Source organism: Wasmannia auropunctata, unplaced genomic scaffold (genome assembly GCF_000956235.1).
Source record: "Wasmannia auropunctata unplaced genomic scaffold, wasmannia.A_1.0 LD307392.1, whole genome shotgun sequence".
NCBI lineage: Eukaryota > Metazoa > Arthropoda > Insecta > Hymenoptera > Formicidae > Wasmannia > Wasmannia auropunctata.
The window spans coordinates 35,956-55,616 of NW_012055498.1; the positions used below are offsets into that span (position 1 = coordinate 35,956).

The window sequence follows — 19,661 nt, forward strand, 5'->3', positions numbered from 1 at the left end:
GGATCTCGATCCTGGAGCCTTTAATCTCGACAAGCGCAATCGTTTCTCATCACGATTGGCAATAAATCCTGGTATTTGTCAGTTCTGCAAGCATCATGCTGTTACGGCAACATAATGTTTTGAAGTGTCTAATGGTGAAGTTTTAAAAGTGTCCGACAGATAGGAATATTCGAGTGAAGTGATCGAGTTTTCCTTTTTTTTTAATTTTTTTTATTAAAGATTCAGATTAGCAGTTAGATTTTTAATAAAGATTTAAACACTTGTAGGGTTGACGTGCAATGCTTTTGTCGCGAGTGAAGAGATCATCGCGAAAATATTGAAGAGTAAAGAACGATGATTTAGAGGTAGATCTGAAAACTGAAGTTAGTGCAACCGAATTAATTCGCAATGTAAAACTCGAGTTGTTCTTGGAAAGAAAAAATGATAAGAGTGTGATTGACAGAAACGGGCGACGTATTATCAGGGAAAACGCAATGCACGGCAAATTTCCCACTTATCTCGTCGAATCCCGGCATAATAGCGACATAGAATCTCTTGCACGTGCTGATAAGAACGACGATCGGGATAACCATCAACAAGATTTTTATGGTATCAGCGGGCGAAACGGCGGAGCGAACACGAGGTCACCAAGCCGCTAAGGACACTCGAGGACGAAGAGCGCCGCCGCCTGTAGTTGTGCGTGTATGTGTGCGCGCGCGCACGCGATGTCCATTCCTGACAACGAAACCGCAACGCGCGCAATCGCCGTGCCGGGAGCGTCGTTGATCCAGATCACCGTTCACCAGGATCCGCATCGATCAAGATCACCGTTATTCAAGAATCTCGATATCGTCAGCTCGCGATGTGATCGTCGGAATCTCTAGATTTTTAGCCGCTTAGACTGCGAGACTTTTGAAAACGAATACGGAACTTCGGATACGGACGCACACTTTCGATTCGGTGACCCTCGAATCGTTTGTTTGTGGTGGTCGATGACATCCGAATAGTTCCAGAACTTTCGTGCTGTCACTAAAGTTACAAAGATAAGCGCGCGCGCCTGCCCGTGGCGTTGAAGAGTCGAATGCCAAAGGAGAAAGGTGAAGAGCCTCCCTTCTTTTGCGGATAAATGCGAGAAGAAAAGTGAGAAGAGAAGAAAAGAAGAAAGAATTTGCGAGACCGGGAAGAGAGGAGAAGTCAGAGAACTCTGTTCGGTGATTACGGCACGAGCCGAAGAATTTCACGGAGTGAAAGAGGAACGGGGAAAAGAGAAAGGACGATAAGGAAGGAGGATAAGGAATTGGCAAAGGGAGAGGCAGAAAGAAAAGATTAAAAGATACTGATCTCTCCTCGACGTCATCATGTCAATCCAACCCTTCTCCATCTTGTTGATCTTCTTAGCGATTCTCGGCGACCTGGCCATCGGTAGCGCCGAGAGACTGAGCGGATTATACGTGGACAACGGCTTCGATCAGACGGTGGTTCACCGTGTGGTCAGCCAGCGTGAGAAACGCGAGGTGGAACACGAGATTCTGAATCTGCTGGGACTCCCGGATCGTCCGCGGAGCGCCATCGGCAGGCCCCCCCAAGTCAAGAGGTCGGCGCCCAAGTTCCTGCTGGACATCTACAAAAACGCCCTTGGCGAGGACGAGGAGGAGAAGCCCGTGGCGCGCAGTCACAAGGCCGGGGAGTTTGACCTTAGCGGTCAGGATCTGAAGGCGATCGATCAGAGCGATGTCATCATGACTTTTGCGGCCCAGCGTGAGTTTGAATCAAATCGATTGAGAAGTACTTACTGAAAAGTAACACGGAGTGAAATTAATAGATTTTTCGATCAATCTCTTCACAGCTGAAAAGTCGAAGGATCAATTGCTTCTTTTAATCTCTCTCGTGTACTATATATTTATATTACTTTATTATATCATTATCATACATTTTTTATCTTAGTCTTATTTATATTATATTATTTTATAATTATATATTCGCGATGGAAATTAAACTTCGAAAGCGTAAACAGGGAATTATTACTTATCTTAATTTTAAATAAACTTTTATCTTGTCCATAATTTATTTTAAAGTCTATATATATAAATTAAGCATATTTTAAGAACTTTGAACATATATTTAATGTTAAATATTAAAATATTTGAAAAGAAGATCAAATCAAGCCAAGGTATCACTGGCGCTAAAATGATCGGAAAAAATCGGCATTTAGAAACTTTTGTGAGAGACACGTTTAACTTAAATAAATCTCTTCTATGCGTTCACTCACAAATATTATTTCTATTAATTGTAAAAGGTATGAACATTTGCCAAAAAATCGTGCGTGTCCAATGCGGAAACAGGGATAATTCTAAATTATAAAATTATTCTCTTTTAAAGAAGTAAAGAAAAAATTAAAGCGCACGTCTGTGATATCTAGTTTTGTAAAATACACTAATTTTAACTGTAAAACTTATTAACTTTTTCCTAAATTAAAATATTTTTTATTTTTGTAGGTCAATATTTCTATTTTGTTCGATAAAATTTTAAACATTACGCAATTAGAAAAAGCCCAATAATTATAATGACGTGATGTCGTGTAAATTAAAATTACTTGCATTTCCCTCGAGTTGAAAACAAGACGAAAAATGAACAGTTTATTAATTAAAATTTTATTTAATTAATGTGCATCAGATATATTCTATTATGATAATTATCAGGAGACGCGGTAGCGGCTATCGCGAAGTATATTTGTTCGTTTTATGATGATTTATGAAGTTAATATTTACCTAATAATCACTATCTTTATAATATATTTATATTTCCTGTATAATTATTTTTATGTATAATTCTTTAACTACTATTGGCTCTCTTCTTTTAATAATTAAAGAAAAAAAATAGAAATTCTCGCTACGTAAGAAAATGTAACAAAAAATAATATATTTCTTTGCATACTTTATACATACAAACTTATTTTACAAATAATATACCTATTAAATTTAATCGATATTTATTGTTTTCTTGCTTAGAATAACCTGATTTCAAGCAATTATATTTTAATTTAACATAAATAATACTTTTAAAAATTTTTAACTAAATTAATTTTTTGTTCATGCAACTTTTAACATAATTAAAATAATTGTAAAGACTTAACTTAACATAATTAAAAGAAAGGATTAATTTATCCAACCCTGGCTAAAACACGATACATTTCTTTGCGAATTCCTCGTGTTAAGTTCCGAGAAATTTTCCAGCGACAGTTCTTTGACAAGGAAAATTAAAGCACAGGAATACTTCTTCTTCTCGGGCACGTTCCTGAGGTGTGAAGTCACAAGAAGGAATGTGAGACGTACGTAACGAATTCTCGAAAATTGCAGGATGCGAACTCGATACGATCGTGTTGTCGTGTTCACAATTTTGCAGTTCGAATAAAAAAAATTGCCAAACCCGATGAGAAATCTAAGAATCTTTATCTTTCCCTCTTTCTTCCTTGCTGATCAGATTCCCCGGAAACCCGTTACTGCCTCCCGCTTCCCCTTCTTTTTCTCTCTCTCTCTCTCTCTCTCTCTCTCTCTCTCTCTCTCTCTCTCTTTCATTCTCTTTGCGTGTTCGTATGTCCGGTTTTCTATTTTGCTGTCGTCCTCGAGGGAACAGTGAGGAATGTTCTAGGCTGTACGACGCGAAATGTGACGTGCATATAAATCGGTAGTTATAACTACAAGTGATATCTACTATAAGTACGAGATAATGAGAGTGCGAGATAAAGACAAGGATAGAAGATACGTAGGAATAGAAGGACGGAAACGGAGGATCGGGACCAGAAAAACAAAGACAGAAGAAATTGATTCAGAGTGCATCAATCTATCACGGGTTGCACACACAAACGCAGGCCCAGCCGTAGGCTATATGTATGTCTTATATACGAAGAGTCTCTTCTCTCTCTCTCTCACTCTCTCTCTCTCTCTCTCTCTCTCTCTCTCTCTCTCTCTCCCCGTCCCTCTCCTACCGCCATGTTCCATGGGATACCCCCCTGGGAAAGACGAGTCAATAAGCATCTCTCTTTCCTCGCGCGCGAAGCCACGGGCATGGTTAAAATGTCTCAACTTGGGGGCCCGAACTCGACCCCCTCCGCCCTTTTGCTTCTTTTTCCTTTCCGTTCCTTCCTCACGCGGACAGCGGGACGGCCGGTTGCCCGGAGGGAGACGCGCGGCTACGAATTACGAAGATTAGGATGCTGGATCCTGGAGATGGATGGATCCGCAGCGGAACTGAATGTAACGGATCCGTGCGACCGGGGGGATTTCTTCAGCACGATGTCGATGCCCGTCTGAACTTTTTGCCAGCTCTCTCCATTCATTCGTAATACGCGAATGTGTATCAATCCTCTCCTTCCCCCCCCCCCTCGTCCCAATTCTTGTCTAGAGATAAGACTTCGTCTTTGCACCATATCGAGTCTGATTGCTAAACGCATAATAGTGTAAAATCCGCACTCCTAGAAAAGATATATGTATATTCTTTTCCTTTTTTTTTTATATCAAAGACCGTATTTAAAATGTAACTTCGTTCGTTAAAATGTAATTTCGTTCGCTGTATCTCAAGAATTAAGAAGAAAAAGCGCGGTAAGACTTGTATTATCCCTCTCTCACCGTACATGTACCGACGCACGCATACGTACGCATAAGAAGGACGCGGAGGGGGAGGCGATGGGAAGGTACAGCGCGGCGATGGTGGCGGCGGCGGCGGCGGCGGCGGCGGCGGTGTAAAAAACAAAAACGCGGCTCGCCACAGAACGCTCCGTGGACGGTCCCAAAAGCTATTTGGGACCACCCCGAGAGCCGAGGAGGCCCCGGCAATCTGGTACCGTTGGAATGCGACCGTCGGAACGAAAAAACAAAACAAATTTTTATGTTCCCCCTCCCCCCCCTCCCTCCCTCCCGCCCCCACCACTCGTCTTGCGTCTCTGTTCAGATCCGAGCCGCCCACTTCAGCGGAGGCATTAGGCATTACTTAGAGCCCCCCTGAGTCTACCGCGAAGAAAGGATACGTCTCCTTCCCTTCCTTGCAGGGCGGCGACCACTTTGACGGTAGGAAAGAGCTCGATTTCACGCTGCGAATTGTCCATGGTTCATTTCTAAAGGCCTCGATCCTCAGAGAGCTCAAGTAGATCTCACCGAAGGTCCCCCATTATCGACCCTCTCTCATAGAATATTTCGTTTCGCGATAACGGAACGTTATCTCTCCGTTGAAAAGAAGGACTTGGTTTCCTGTCGTGGACATTCCCAAAGAATGTTCGATCGAGCTTTGAGTCATAAGTTTCAAAGCCCGTGTCGATAATCTATAGGCTGACCATTTACAAACTCGTTTTCGTAAAGTGGGCTGCATTAGGTAGAATCTTCCGGTGAGGATGGGGAAACAATTTCTCAAGATGCGTTACCAAGATCTGTTAAACGTGCAAACCTGTTAAACCCCTGCGCTCTTCTTGAGATTATACTATTGAAACCGAATCATTTTCAGATCGTTATCTCCCTCTGGCTATCTTCAGCATGAACATGTACTAACGTTATACGATTTTGGTATCATGCATAACACAATTTTCAATTTTCAATTGGAATTCGTTCAATAAGTTTAAAATCCTAAAGTCGGACATGAATACGTGAGATATACACAGCGCGATCTAATAATAAGAAACTTAAAATAAAAATCACATAAAATAAAGAACCCGTCAGAAAAATATTGTCAACATTTTTTATGTATTTGAAATAAATTCTTTTAACAATCAATTACATCGCTTTGCTCTCGTTTTCAATCCTTACATTGCCGTTAAATATTCCTGTAATTGCAGTTTTCAATTGGTCGGACATAAGATTGAAACGAGAGCGGTGTGATTGATTGTAAAGAATCCTATTTTAAATAAAAAAGCATTCAAAATATTTTTTTTATATGTTCTTTATTTTATACGAGTTTTATGTCGAAATTTACGGACCGCGCAATGTATGACTTTTTGTTACGTGATTATTATTGTGAGCGACTCCTGAATGGTGCCCGACTGATCGCGGACTTGTAATTTAAAATAGATCGTCACGCCGGGGTGAGACACGAACGTGGGAAGAGGCTCTGGTTCGACGTGTCCGAAGTACCACCTGAAGAATACATGATCGGCGCTGAGCTCAGGCTGTATCACAGTGCGCACACGAGGAGTCAGAGGAGGCATGGCTCTCACACGATCACGGTGTACCGAGTGTTGAATGCTGGAAACGGGTAAGAAGATCCATCATCCATTTTCTATATTTCTGAAATGGACGCGCGCCGGTGCATTTAAGCGACAATTCAAAAATTGTTAGATAAAAATTTAAGAGATCAAACTGAAATTCCGGGAGGCTCGATAAATGCTAAAAAAACATCTTTCGTGTTCCGATAATAAGGTCGAAACGAGAGAGACGGTACTCGTTGTTCGCCGGCTTTTGTGCCAAGGACGCCTAGGTTAGACCAATTTCATGTTTCTCCGGGCATCCTTCGCGGTTTTTGACATCGTCATCGTACCCCTAATTAGGAGGTCCTTAATCCTTCGCCGAAAGAGTCTCAGGCATTTATTCTACCTGTGTGGAACGTAGGGGAAAAAAACTCCCGAGTATTCCGCTGAGAACGCGTTCTCCTTCGTGTATCTTCGACTTCACCATCTTCCCTCGTTCGTGTCATACAGTTCCCTTGTTTAAGGGACAATAGGTGTTTTCAGCTCCTTTTTTCGTTCCATTGAAAAATATTTATCTTTCGGCCTGGAAAACAATTGTCTACCGATGACGTGCAGAGCGGATAATCGGAAATATATCGTGATATACATATGTAGCCGTTAGCCGCAGGCCCACCAGCGGGGACCATCCCGTCCGGGTGGGAACCGCATCATAAAAAGGAAAGCGTAGTGAGTTAATTCGAGAGGGCAAACCTCCACGCCGGCGGTAAATGGCGACGGTCTGTCTAGAGACGCTCTATCTCTAATGAACGTACCGCTCCGTCCTACAAACCGTGAGTCACGAGAGACGTCCCGTCGCCGCTAATGGCCGTCGTAACTGTGCTTTTTAAGTATACACTTTTAAGCGCCCCGTTCTGTTAATTCTGAAAAGAATTGCCCGTTTTCAGAGATCGCCGTGTTACCACCCTCGGCATTCCTCGTTACTCGAATCATCACGGCCGGTCCCTAATTGTCTTTTAAGTTCGACATACCTGCAGGGAGTGAGGAACTCGTGACCGAAAATTTTTTAGATTTTAATCAGCGAAGTTGTTCTTTCGGAGAGAGAGAGAGTTCGGGCGTGGATGGTTTTACCAACAAATTTGTAAGATCACGAACTAATCCCTCTTCTGAAATTTCGCGTCGAGGAGATACGAGGAGAGATGCCCGCTTCTGAGGTAGCTTGGGCGTAATCGGGATTTCATCGAGGGCCGCACTAAACTCCTAACACATCAGATACGAGGGTCCGAGGTTTATCCAAAGTTTGAATCTTTCATTTCGCAAGTTTCGGCCACCTAGTACGGGGCCTCTTTGCAGCCCTTTGATTTACTACCGAGGGATTGTGGAGTAACAGCCGACTACGCGTCTCGCGTCTCGTCGTCCCCCCCCCCCTCCGCGCGTTTCTCTTCTCCCTCCCCTCGGGGGACTTTTGGCACTGGTGACCTGAGCCTGACCGATATACAGGCCCCCGACAGGAAACGCTATTCCGTAAATTGAGGTAAATTAGCCGTAGAGACGGGTTAACAGGCCCTCCTCGCGTGTCTCTCCGTCTCTTCTGCCTACGCAGTTGCGCTCGATCGTCGCGTCTCTCTCCTTCTCACCCTCTACGGCTCTTTCGGCTTCGTCCATCAAAGTCAAACTATGCGTGACGCATTCTCCACCTCCTTCTTTCTCTCCCCCTGCCTCTTCTTCGTCGCGAGACAAGCTGGCGACTCTCGTTGCTTTCGTAATAAAACCTCTTCATTGCGGTACATCGTTAGAAACATGAATACGGAATTCCAATGGTTGATAAGTGGTTGATAAGTCTTGAAGTAAGAAAAGTTGCATATAAAATCGCAACAAGATTGATTCATTTGTAAATGAAAATTAAAGCAGAGCTTCGACAATTCTAGCAATTTCTGGAGGCCCGTTATGATTTATGATTTATGATTTATGAATTTTTATTTCATTTCATTTTCTGTAGATATTTAAATTTAGCAATTATTCCTATACCAAAATTCCTAACAAAAATAACAATAAGTTTTTCTGAGGAGTTCGTGCAAATGAATAAATCTAGCGTTTTTTTTTTCATCAATCAATCTTTATATGTCTTGCCTAAGAAAGTAAATTTAAATGTTTAATCGAAATCCGAATTCGCCGCAAATTGGAGCAAAACGATTTCATTCAATTTCATCAGGCTGGAAACCATCGCGAGATTCGATCTCGAAGAACACGGGAGTCTCACAACCCGTTCAATTATGATAATCGATTTGCGGAAAACCGATAAGAGTTAGATGCTGCGAAGATCATTTGCTTAATGAACAATGATCGGCGTGTTTCCTCGCTGAGGCTTCTTATTGATGCGCGGCACGCGCGGCTTCGCGATTAATTAGAAATTACAATACGAGGAATCACGACAATGCATTCGTGTCGGACAACACGCCGTGCGTGACGGTCGGCGTTGCCGAGCGTGCAGCTTTTCCGCCGTGTTTACGTGCACGGAGTATCTATCCATCTATCTATCACACTAAACAAGAATACCTGTCGCGCACAATCAATAATAAACGCGTCCGTGTAGCGTTTTTATGTAATACAATCGAGATTAAAACCTTCTCAAACGAACTGAGTTTCTCGAAGACTGAAGCTTAAAAACACGTTTGTAGGATATATTTCAAACGTATTTTCAAGTTAAGGCATTTCTATGTATGTACGAATAGCCGCATTTGAGAATACGTTATGTCTCCCGGAATCGCTTATCTTTATTTTGACGGCGCAATCAATCTTTGAACCTCCCGAAGTCAACTTTCCTTAGATCAACTTTTGAAACGGGCTACTAATTTTAATACTTTTTAATACTGTGAATCTTAAATATTTTTCGTCATTATATTTTCAAATAAGATTCGAAAATTTATTGCGTAAATTTAAGCAGACTGTCGATTAGAAAATTGGTATACATAATTGGATAACAATGAGGTTTTTCCTTATTCCTACTGTTTGTTGTAAATTTGACTGGATCATAAAGATACAGCCCTCTCGTCTCAATTTCAGAACTCAGGAATTACAGTACATTGATGCCGTAAATGTTACGGACCGCAAGGAAGGCTGGCTGACATTGAACATCAGCGAAGCTCTTAATCACTGGGTGAACAACCCGAACGGAAATGAAGGGCTGTATCTCTCTGTGCATCCTACTGATCGTTTAGGTAAGTGTTTTATTTCTTCTAGTTTTCTTCCAATGTCCTTGAAAGAAGATATTCATTCGATAAATAATTTAAAGCCATTGAATAGAACATTTTACTCCTAACCGCACTATTATTCCCACAAAAATGGATATGAGATGATATATTATTGAAAAATAAAGAGAAGATATTCGTAAAAAGGAGAAAAGAAAGAACTTTCAAAGCAAAAACTCTATAAACACTTGCGGATCAAATCGCAAGTCTCCTATTATAAACGTGTTTCCATCCAAACTTCTCAGCCTGACTTCTTAGGAATAGCGTGTTAAATATAGAACGGTTTTGGTTCGAGCGATTTCGAACGCTTTGATAATAAACGTTCGATGTTGATCGAAATCGGGCCGCGAGCAAAGTATGAGAGAATTCATTTTAACTCTTGGGATTATTCGGAAATTTATATCTTTTCAGACGATAAAAAAGAAATAATCGATTTTTCTCTCACGTACTTTCTCAGAAGCAAAATTGACCAACTCCACTTTTTATAAATTTTTTAAATTTTAATTCAGAACACGTGATTTGTTTATAATTTTGATTATATCTATTTTTTTATTTGAATCAATCAGTTTGGCTTTCGAGAGCTTTATATAATATTTTAAGAATGTAGGTAAGCTTTAAGTTTTATTTGGATTAGAGAAGCGTATCCTTGATTCTTATATATGCTTGGCGGTTATATGTATACATATATACATACGTTGTGTGTTTCCTCCATGCACTACACCTGTTCAGCACTCTCTCACCACCATACCTTTGTGTAAATGCTGCGTGTGCGTGACAAGAAAGATTAGTAGCGAGTTGACAGCTCTTGAATCTCGAATCTCTTCCTAGTTTTTCTGCGTTTGTGATTCATAAAGAGAAAGAGAGAGAGAGACGATGTTTAATCGATTACTCTTGCGTCTTACCGCAATTTAAATTGACAAAAAACTGGATTTCGCGAAGTCGAAGACATCAGGAATATCATGATAATCAAAATTTTCCATGATATCACAAAATAAAATTTTTTAACCAAATTTTTAATTCAATCATTAATTAAAGATTTTATTACATTGAATTCAATATTTAAACAAATATTTATAAAAATTTAAATAAATGAAATGTCAAAATACAGGGTCTCTACAAAATCTGTCCCCATCCTATAAGAAAAAAAAACGTATTTCGCGGTTTTTCATAATTTTGAAATATAGCAGATGAGAATAAACTTTGTGAGACATTCTAAAAATCTCGAAATAATGGATAACAGCTGACGTAAATTTTTCTTAAAAATTTTATTCTCAAGTGACTTTGTCTCGTCTTAAGTTATCATCCAACTTTTACTTTCTTTCTTTGTTTCTTTTTGCAATTTAATATAATTATATTAGAAAAAAGCGCAAGAGTATATCTCATCCCTTTTGAGAAGTCAAACATAATTTCTTATTCATTTGATCTTGCTCGCGATTCACTCGCATACTTTATTACCATTGGGGATACATCATCTGCGATGGCGTCGCCTTGTCTTCCCACGCTGATATACTCACGAACGCGAAAGGTGCTCGTGTTATTTTTAAGAAACTAGCGATCTCTTTTGAGTAAGACAAGAGAAAGAGAGAGATAACAAAAGAGATACGAAGAAAAGGATAGATTCGATTTTGTCATTAAATTTCTAAATAAAAATTATTGTCAAAAAAGATTGATAATAAAGCTACTATTTGAAAAATTATTGTAAATTATTATATAGATGAGAATCTTGCTTAATCTAGTGACACAAACATAGCTGCCGATTTGAGCAGATTGTAATCAAGCAATTCGCAAGACATTAATTGTTTAGATGTAACACGAAAGTATTTAAGTATAGGAAAATAGACAACACTTTATTCATTTAGTTTTGCAAGAATTGCTCTTTTGTTTTCAAATTTTGTTGTCAAATATAAATTAAACGCCCTTTTCTTGGCAATACAGTATGTATTATTAATATTAACACAATTTATCGTTAAATTATTACATTCTGTATAAAAATTGTAATGAGATAGCGCTGGATAATACTGGATATTAATGTGAACATAAACATCAAATCAAGTGTACAAATTGCGTATGTGTATTCAAGGTATGTACATACATCTGTATGTATGTACATACCTTGTGTTATATGTGTATGTGGTTTGTTATTCGCCGCGCCTAGATTATTTCATTATTTGCTCTCTTTCTCTCGCATCTGGCTTCTCTCCTCTTTTCTCTTGTCTCGCTCTTCAGAACGCGCAACCGGTTTACCTTTGATCGTTCAATATAAAACGCAAGATCAGAGAGTCACATGCCTCTCACGAATCTTTACGCCTGATTCCTACCTCTCTCTCACTCTCTCTCTCTCTCTCTGGCTCTCTTTTTCTTATTCTCTCTCGTCGCGTTTGTGAAACTCCCTGTGAGAAACTCCAAGGATATCTCACCTGTATCTAAATATAAGCTAATCCTAAATATAAATCAACAATAATTACATATTCGTCAGCCACATTCATTTCATCGAGCGCACAAATAAAACAGCCACTGCGGCGGCAATTTTTTACTGACATGCGAATGCGAAATATTTTGCATAAAGAAATAAAAATACAACAGAAAGCTATGTTTCAAGAGAGATGAGGCAATAATACTAATTATTTTGACAAAATTTAAAAATTTATTTCACGTATAAAAACTGATAATCTATTGATAATGAAAAGTAATTATTAAACTACGAGTAATATTTTGACATAGAAACGAACGTATTGCAGAGAGCTGTACTTCAAGAGATCATCTGCAATAATATTAACAAAATTGTGAATTGAAAAACATTTTTTTAGGTAAAATTGACAAAAAATTGATGCTTAGAAGAGAGTGTTCTCGTCAGTTTTTCAAATATCAAGTAAACCTTTCGTTTTCGAATTCAATTTACTTTGTGCATAAAGGACGTGCAAAGGTAAATAAAATTTCATAAATCTGATGTTCACGATCGCGACAATGAGATTGAGTCCAATCCTTGTCTTCCTTTCCTCTTTTTTTTCTGTCTTATTCTGCTCAAGACCGCTGAAATTCGGATTAATAATAATGAAAGGAGAAACGGCAAGATCGTTCGCGAGTGGTGACGTTCACCGACGAACGTAATCACTTTTAATTTACAGCTGCGAACAGATCGGCGGCAATCGCGTGCCCGCTTTCGAAAACCGCAATTACGTTCCCTTACGCGGCCACGCGTACGTGTACGAAGGTAGATGTGGATTTAACCTATAACCCAATTTTTTTTCACATTCGAAAAATATTACATAACTGTAACTAGCAAATGTTAACTCTGAGATTTGAATTAATAATTTATTTTCAATTTTTTAATATTTCATTTTTTTTTAATGATTTAGAACTTTGAAATCACAAGTCACACAATGGGATACAACATTGTACATACGTAACATAAGTTTCATTTAATGTGGAAGTCCCCGTAAAACAATTCGTATTTGAAATTAAATCGAGATGTGTAACGCCTTGAGAATATTTTATTTTAAAGAGAAACACTTTTACACTCTAATAGTATTCTATAATGTCCCTGGTCGGAAAAGACCAATGAGCTTTTTCTTCGCAGGAAAACAACTGTAACCAAACTTCTGGATTATGATATTACGACAAAGGGGCCTGGTTTATGCCTCGGTCTTAATCCTAAAATCCTTACATGTCAACTAGCCAAAATCTGTGCTCTCACTGGTTGAATTTTAGGATTTTAAGATTAAAAACGGAAGCATAAACCACAGGCCGAAGAATAGCACACTAGTAAAATACGAAAAATATTTCTAAAGTTCAAATGAACAATGAAAGGTCCTATTCTCTGTTCAAAGCGGATCGTAATGTCTAATAATATTTTTGCGTGAATTTTCACACTTTTCAATTCATCGGCAAATTGCGCGCCAATTATTTGTCGGTCTTGAAACACACAGTCCCAAACTGAAACTGGAATACGTATATATATATAAATATCACAAATATATAATTGCCGAGCAATTTAATAATTACTGATGATTATAAAGCATCTTAAAACACTGTAAAGAATTTATTACAAAAAGTATCACATTAAAGAATACAGTTACATGAATATACGCGACTACAAAATTACGTGCATGGCGTTACAAAAAGTTAATAACCATTCATCGCAGCGCCGGTAACAACCGCCTGGCGTCGGAACGTGTCGTCAGCCGGTGCTACGAACAAATGGGAAGGATGACAAAATTACTTGACACAGAACTTGAATACGTCGCCTCGGAGAGGCACGCACGCCGTGCGCCGCGGAGCCGGCGCGCATTCCTCAGGAGCAGCGCAAAGTGCAACAACTGCGGCGGCAGGTGTCCGCCGCAATCACGGCAAATGCGCATTCCTGCCGGTCAATTTACTAGCTTTCTCGGACTCGCGCGCACTCGGAGCGCACACACGCGGTATACACACCACGTTGCGCCGCGCTCCGTGCCGCGAGTACCCGAGGATCATTTGCATACGATCGCTCGCCGCGACGACGAGGCCTCTCCTAGGCCTCGCGTCGCGAGCGCGGTCGACTCGCATTCCCGATTTGTATCTCTCCTCCCTTTAAGACTTCATTCTCCGCGAGAGATAAGATCACGCGGAGCGAGATATAACACCGTGGGACGGAAGTTCGGATAAACGGGCGCGATAAACTCTCTATAACGATCGAGTTATCGGCGTAATGGAATTATAATGAAAAAAATCGCGCGGAACTCCCGAATTTCGAAATTGTGAAATTGAAAGGTAATAAGTAAACATGCGCGTTATCGACGATTCGATGTTCGATCCGCTTGAACGGATCACGAATTTCACGTGAGCTGCACCCTCCCGCCCCTCCCCCCGCCGAACTCCTTCCGTGCAATTCCTGGAATTTTTCCGAGTAATTAAAACGAGATAACTAAAAACGCGTGTCGTTGGAAGTGAATGTCTAAGATAAGCCGGGGCTTGACTTTGCGCCGGGATTCTTGTGCGTTCAATATTCATGAAGGTTGACTATTAATAATCCCCGAGAGACGCATGCCATTCTAATAAACACGTATACCTGATACATTCTACTTACGGAACAAAGATTCGAAATGTGTGAGCAGGAGTCACCTGTTTTCGCAATGCGCGATTTTCACGGAACACCTCTATAGCGCGCCGAGAGCAACGATGCATCGATATTTCTAGCGACGTTCAATATATTTTTCTTCTCTTCTATATACTCTCTTCTGTGCCTTCCTCTATTTTATACATATTTTTGTATGCCATTATTTTATTCTGTATTATTTAATCGTATCTCCATATTATTGCTTTAAAGAAATAAATATATGTTCCTAAAAAAAAAAAAAATAAGCTAGTAAGCTACCACCGCTGAAATCTACTGAGAGCCAGTTATGATTTCATCCGTTCATTTCTTCAATTAATATTGTAGCGCACGAAGTGAGACCAGAGGATGTCGGGATTGTAGTATTCCGGGGTGATCCAGATAAACAACCCTTTATAACGGGCTACTTCAAGAGTTCGGGAGTAAGGGAGTCCAAGGTCCGAAAGAAGCGCGACGCCAAAAGGAAGAAGAAGAGTGAGACCAATAGTTGGGATTACCAACGGACTAATCCTTACACTGGTAAATTCGCGTATGGGATATTGCAATCCCAATTTGACTTACATATATTTATATGTATATGATTTACATACAGAACAGGAAAGAAAAGAGTGTGCATGCATATATTATATATTTTTTACAAATATAATTATAAATTTATATATATATATATTTATTTTAAAATACTTTAAAATACTTTAAAATTACTTATTAGCTGGAAATTTTTAGCTAATAAGTAATTTTAATGCATCGAAAATTTTATATATCTACATATACATATGTATATAATTTATATATATAAATATAAAAAAATTATATATTGTATGTACAATGTATATATACAATGTAATATGTATATACAATATATAATTTTTTTTATATTTATATATATAAATTATATACATACATGTAGATATATAAAATTTTCAATGCATTAAAATTACTTATTAGCTAAAAATTTCCAGCTAATAAGTAATTTTAAAGTATTTTAAAATATTGAAAATTATTAATTATATATCGTATCATGTATAAACAATTTTAATATCTTTAATTTTAAGTGAGCAATGAAATCAGTAATATTGATATAATCAGAAATTTACTCACATGTTTTTTTTTTAATTTCGTAAAATTATATGTTGGCCAGAAATTTTTGGTAACTATAGTATATATAATGAAACATAAACTTGATTTCTTTGTTCTTTCTCTTTCTCCCTTTCCTGTTCTTTCTCCTCTTCTGTTTCTTCTCTCTATGTCAATCGGCAAAATTTATAAATAAAGAAAAGGTATATGTGATGAAAAATATGTTTTTACAGATCCTGGAGCGCAATATTCACGAACCTGCAAGATACAAACATTATATGTCAGCTTCCGCGATTTGCAGTGGCAGGTGAGCTATTAATCAACGTGTCTTTAATAAGCCTCTAGTTCCTCACGCCGTGTCAGATTACGGTGTCACAGGCAAGGAATCGTATGTGTTTTCTACGAATCCAACGTCTGCAGTGAGGAATCAAGCGTCTTAAGATTATATGCACGTCATTTCTTACGATTTATTTCGTTGCATAGGATTGGATTATCGCACCGGACGGGTATGATGCGTATTACTGCAGCGGCGAGTGCAACTTTCCGTTGAACGCTCATATGAACGCGACGAATCACGCGATAGTCCAGACTCTAGTGCACTTGGTGAGCCCGGGCAAGGTACCCAAGCCGTGCTGCGCGCCCACTAAGCTTTCGGCCATTTCCGTCTTATATTTCTTAGATGAGAGCAATGTCATCTTGAAAAAGTATAAGAACATGGTCGTTAAGAGTTGCGGCTGTCATTAGATTGTTCTTCCCCTCCAACTGACGATAAAATTGAAAATAAAAATAAAACAGCACTCATTGATGCAGAGGCCAGCTAAACTAAGAGAGAATAATTGAATGCAGGCTTGCTGCAACAAGTGGATCACATCGCTACTCATATTTTGTAATAACGGAGAAAATGAAGTTTGAACTTAAAATAATAAATTTATTTTTTCTTCATTTCTATGAAATGTTATAAAATGTTGGATTATTTCATTGTTCACTGTTGCGGCAAGCCCCAAGTCAATCTGATAATCGAATAAACAATATTTCTTCATTACTTTCGGAATTCAATTGTTCGGATTTGTTTCTTGAGATCTTCTGAAGTCTAAAGATACGATAAGATACTTTGGATAACCAGAAGAAACATGAAGGTGTGACGTTAAAGGGAATATCCGATCTCCTGCAAAAAAAATGAATGAGTATTTACGAATGATATGAAAAAAATATTATTTTTGTGTGCTGGTATTACAATCTTATCAATTTTGTATAAATCAACGCCTCAATAGATTGTTGTTTAATCGTTATATACAGGGTCCCATTAAAACACAATAAAATTTCAACAATATTAAGGGAGAGATTTTTGAGATTTTGAGAACAAAAATCCTAATACCAAAATATTGAAGTTAAAATAAATTTTGTGCTGTAAGTATTTTAAGTTAACGAATCAGGCTACCTAAAATTTACGCGCTCAGATGTACAATGTTAAAAATTCTCTCTCTCTCTTTGTTAAATCGCTTATAATGTTCTAGTTATCAAGATAAAATTTACGTGTATATGCAAAAATAATGAGATGGTTATTATGATTTTCTTTTATTGTACTTTTCACTTGAAGTTCGTTTCCTTTGATCAAATGTTTCACATCTTAGATATCTCTATATCATTCGATTGGCATTGTTGATATTGCTCTAGAGCTGTATAATATTATGTCATAATACACATATAATATATACACATGTACATATTACAAGCAGAGTTGGGAAGTAACGCGTTACTTGTTTGTAACGTTGTTTCCGTTTTCGTTACTTTTTTCTATCTGTAACGATAGCGGTAATCGTCATTACATTTTTACTGTAACGGTAACGAATTTGTCGTTACTTTTATCGTTTTTTATACTTTTATTTTCTTATTTTAATCATATATTTTTAATTTATTTTTTGAAAAATATTTTGTACCTTATATCTCTTAGGCTACATTTCAATAGTCACAGTACTGAAAATTTATAATTCACATTCCATACACTATATAAATTTTAGTACTATTAGTGAATATTGGAATGCACTCTTAATAATGAACAAGAAAAATAACGGTAACTGTAACGCGTTATTTTTTTAAGGTAACGTTCCCAACCCTGACTATAAGCAATATTGATGAATTTAATTAAAGGGCCTGCGAAATTACGGTTCTTGAAAAATACGAGTAGCAGAGTAGTGACTACCTAACGCATAATTTTGGTCACCAAATCCGCCAACGAAAAATGTCCGTCACAACAGGTGTTTTTAAATGTGGGCAAAAAAAAACAGTGATTTTTGCCATTTTCAAGGCGTTACTGTGATTGACCAAATTATATTTTTAATATTGTCCCAACTAATCGAAGCATCGATACTTTGAATATATTATACTTTATAATTCACCGAGTGCCTATTTTTCACTACTTCGACAGAGCATAGCCTCATCGTCGATAAGTTTTCATCTTGAAATCTTCATAACTCGGCGAAAAAGAATACAGGAATAAACCAAGTCACTATTTAGAGGTAAGAGGTAGCGCTTTATGATTCCTCTGAGAGAACATTAAAAATATAATTATTAAATATATATATTATATATATATTAATCAACCACAGCACCTTGAAAATGACAAAAATCACTGTTCTTGCCTCATATTACCGAATGTATTGGACATTTCTCGCTAACGGATTCGGATTCGGCCACCAAAATTACGTAGAAAGTTACTATTCTGCTATTTGTTTCTTTCAAGGCTCTTAATTTCGCAGGCCTGTGGTATCATCATATATATATCTAGATGCATATCTGAGAAATGTGTCTGAGAAAATCGACTTCATGTAGGAAGGCATCAATGGCATTTTTTGTATGTACACCTAAGTGCGTGCAAACCTTATACGACCTAATTTGGTAATGTTAAATGCTTACGACTCAAAAACTATTATAGGCTCAATTTCATATTTTTGGGTTCTCTCGATTATTAGGATTCTCTCGAAATAATCAGAAATCTGCTCTTAAATTGTTTCGTTTTTTTTTTCTTTTACGAATCACCCTGTATGCGTAACTTTATTTCAGTAACATAAAGAATTAATCATAAGGATTTTAGTATACCGAATGATCGAATCAGTCAGATAATTTTAGAATAATTAAGACACGCGATAAATAAAAATCTTTCGATTTCACAATTTTTTTAAATGGTTTGAGTCTAATAATTACATTATATCGATGATATACGCCACTCCGTAGCTTTTTTTCATCGCAGGTACAATCGAATATTTGTATTATGAAATCGTTAGAAAAATATTGTAACATTCAAACAATATTCTTATTGTGAAATTTTCTGTTGCCATTCTTATTTCAGTAGCACAAAATATTGTGGCATGCTTTTTTTCTCGCTCACTTTCTAACACGTGGTCATCCCATGGCAAACGTGAATATTATTATAAGAGAGCAGCGCAACAGAGGAAAATCACTTTACGGGCAGTCAGCTAATTCACTATACACAATAAGATATTTCGCTATATGGATATTTAATCGTAATTATGAGCTTACAGATGTCAAACTTCGCAAAAATACAGAAATAATATAAAAGAAAGAAGCTGCTTCCGATGGATAAACCGATTTAATCCTCGACAGACAATCAGTACTTTCTTGGTGGTACCAACGATTACCAAATAGTTTTTGTATTTATAGCGTAAGTTGTGAGCGCGTAGGTGTATTCAAACGTAAGTGGCGTAAGTTATTAATGACGAAGCTCGTTAGCGCGCATTAGTCACGTATTAGAAGCATGTATAAAAGCGGACAATTATTAGGTATACATACTCATGTTTAATCGTAAGTTTTGTATATCGTCATTGTAAATACACTCTTGTATATACTTCCTATGTTTCTGTACTTCATATTCAATGCATAAACACAAATAAATTTTAGAAATGCAGGAACAACATGAAATCAAATCTATAATTTCCTCATACAGTCTTTTAATAAAATCAGAGTAGGTTTAATGGATTTATAATATGCATATATCATGCATATTATAGGGTAAGACCATTAGTTCTAAATCACTCTAAGGATAAAAATATTGGTATTTTTATCCAAAAAGATATCGAACAATTAA

General features: G+C 37.7%; 1 protein-coding gene across 1 annotated transcript; it reads left to right on the top strand.

Annotated features, from left to right (window-relative positions):
* Positions 1-1,217: 1,217 nt before the first annotated feature.
* Positions 1,218-19,488, top strand: LOC105461205 (protein 60A). Its single transcript, XM_011707689.1, has 6 exons — positions 1,218-1,737; positions 6,033-6,216; positions 9,209-9,363; positions 14,810-15,001; positions 15,793-15,866; positions 16,043-19,488. The coding sequence occupies exons 1-6, from the start codon at positions 1,338-1,340 to the stop codon at positions 16,301-16,303; spliced, it is 1,266 nt and encodes a 421-aa protein (XP_011705991.1). The 5' UTR covers positions 1,218-1,337; the 3' UTR covers positions 16,304-19,488.
* Positions 19,489-19,661: the final 173 nt, after the last annotated feature.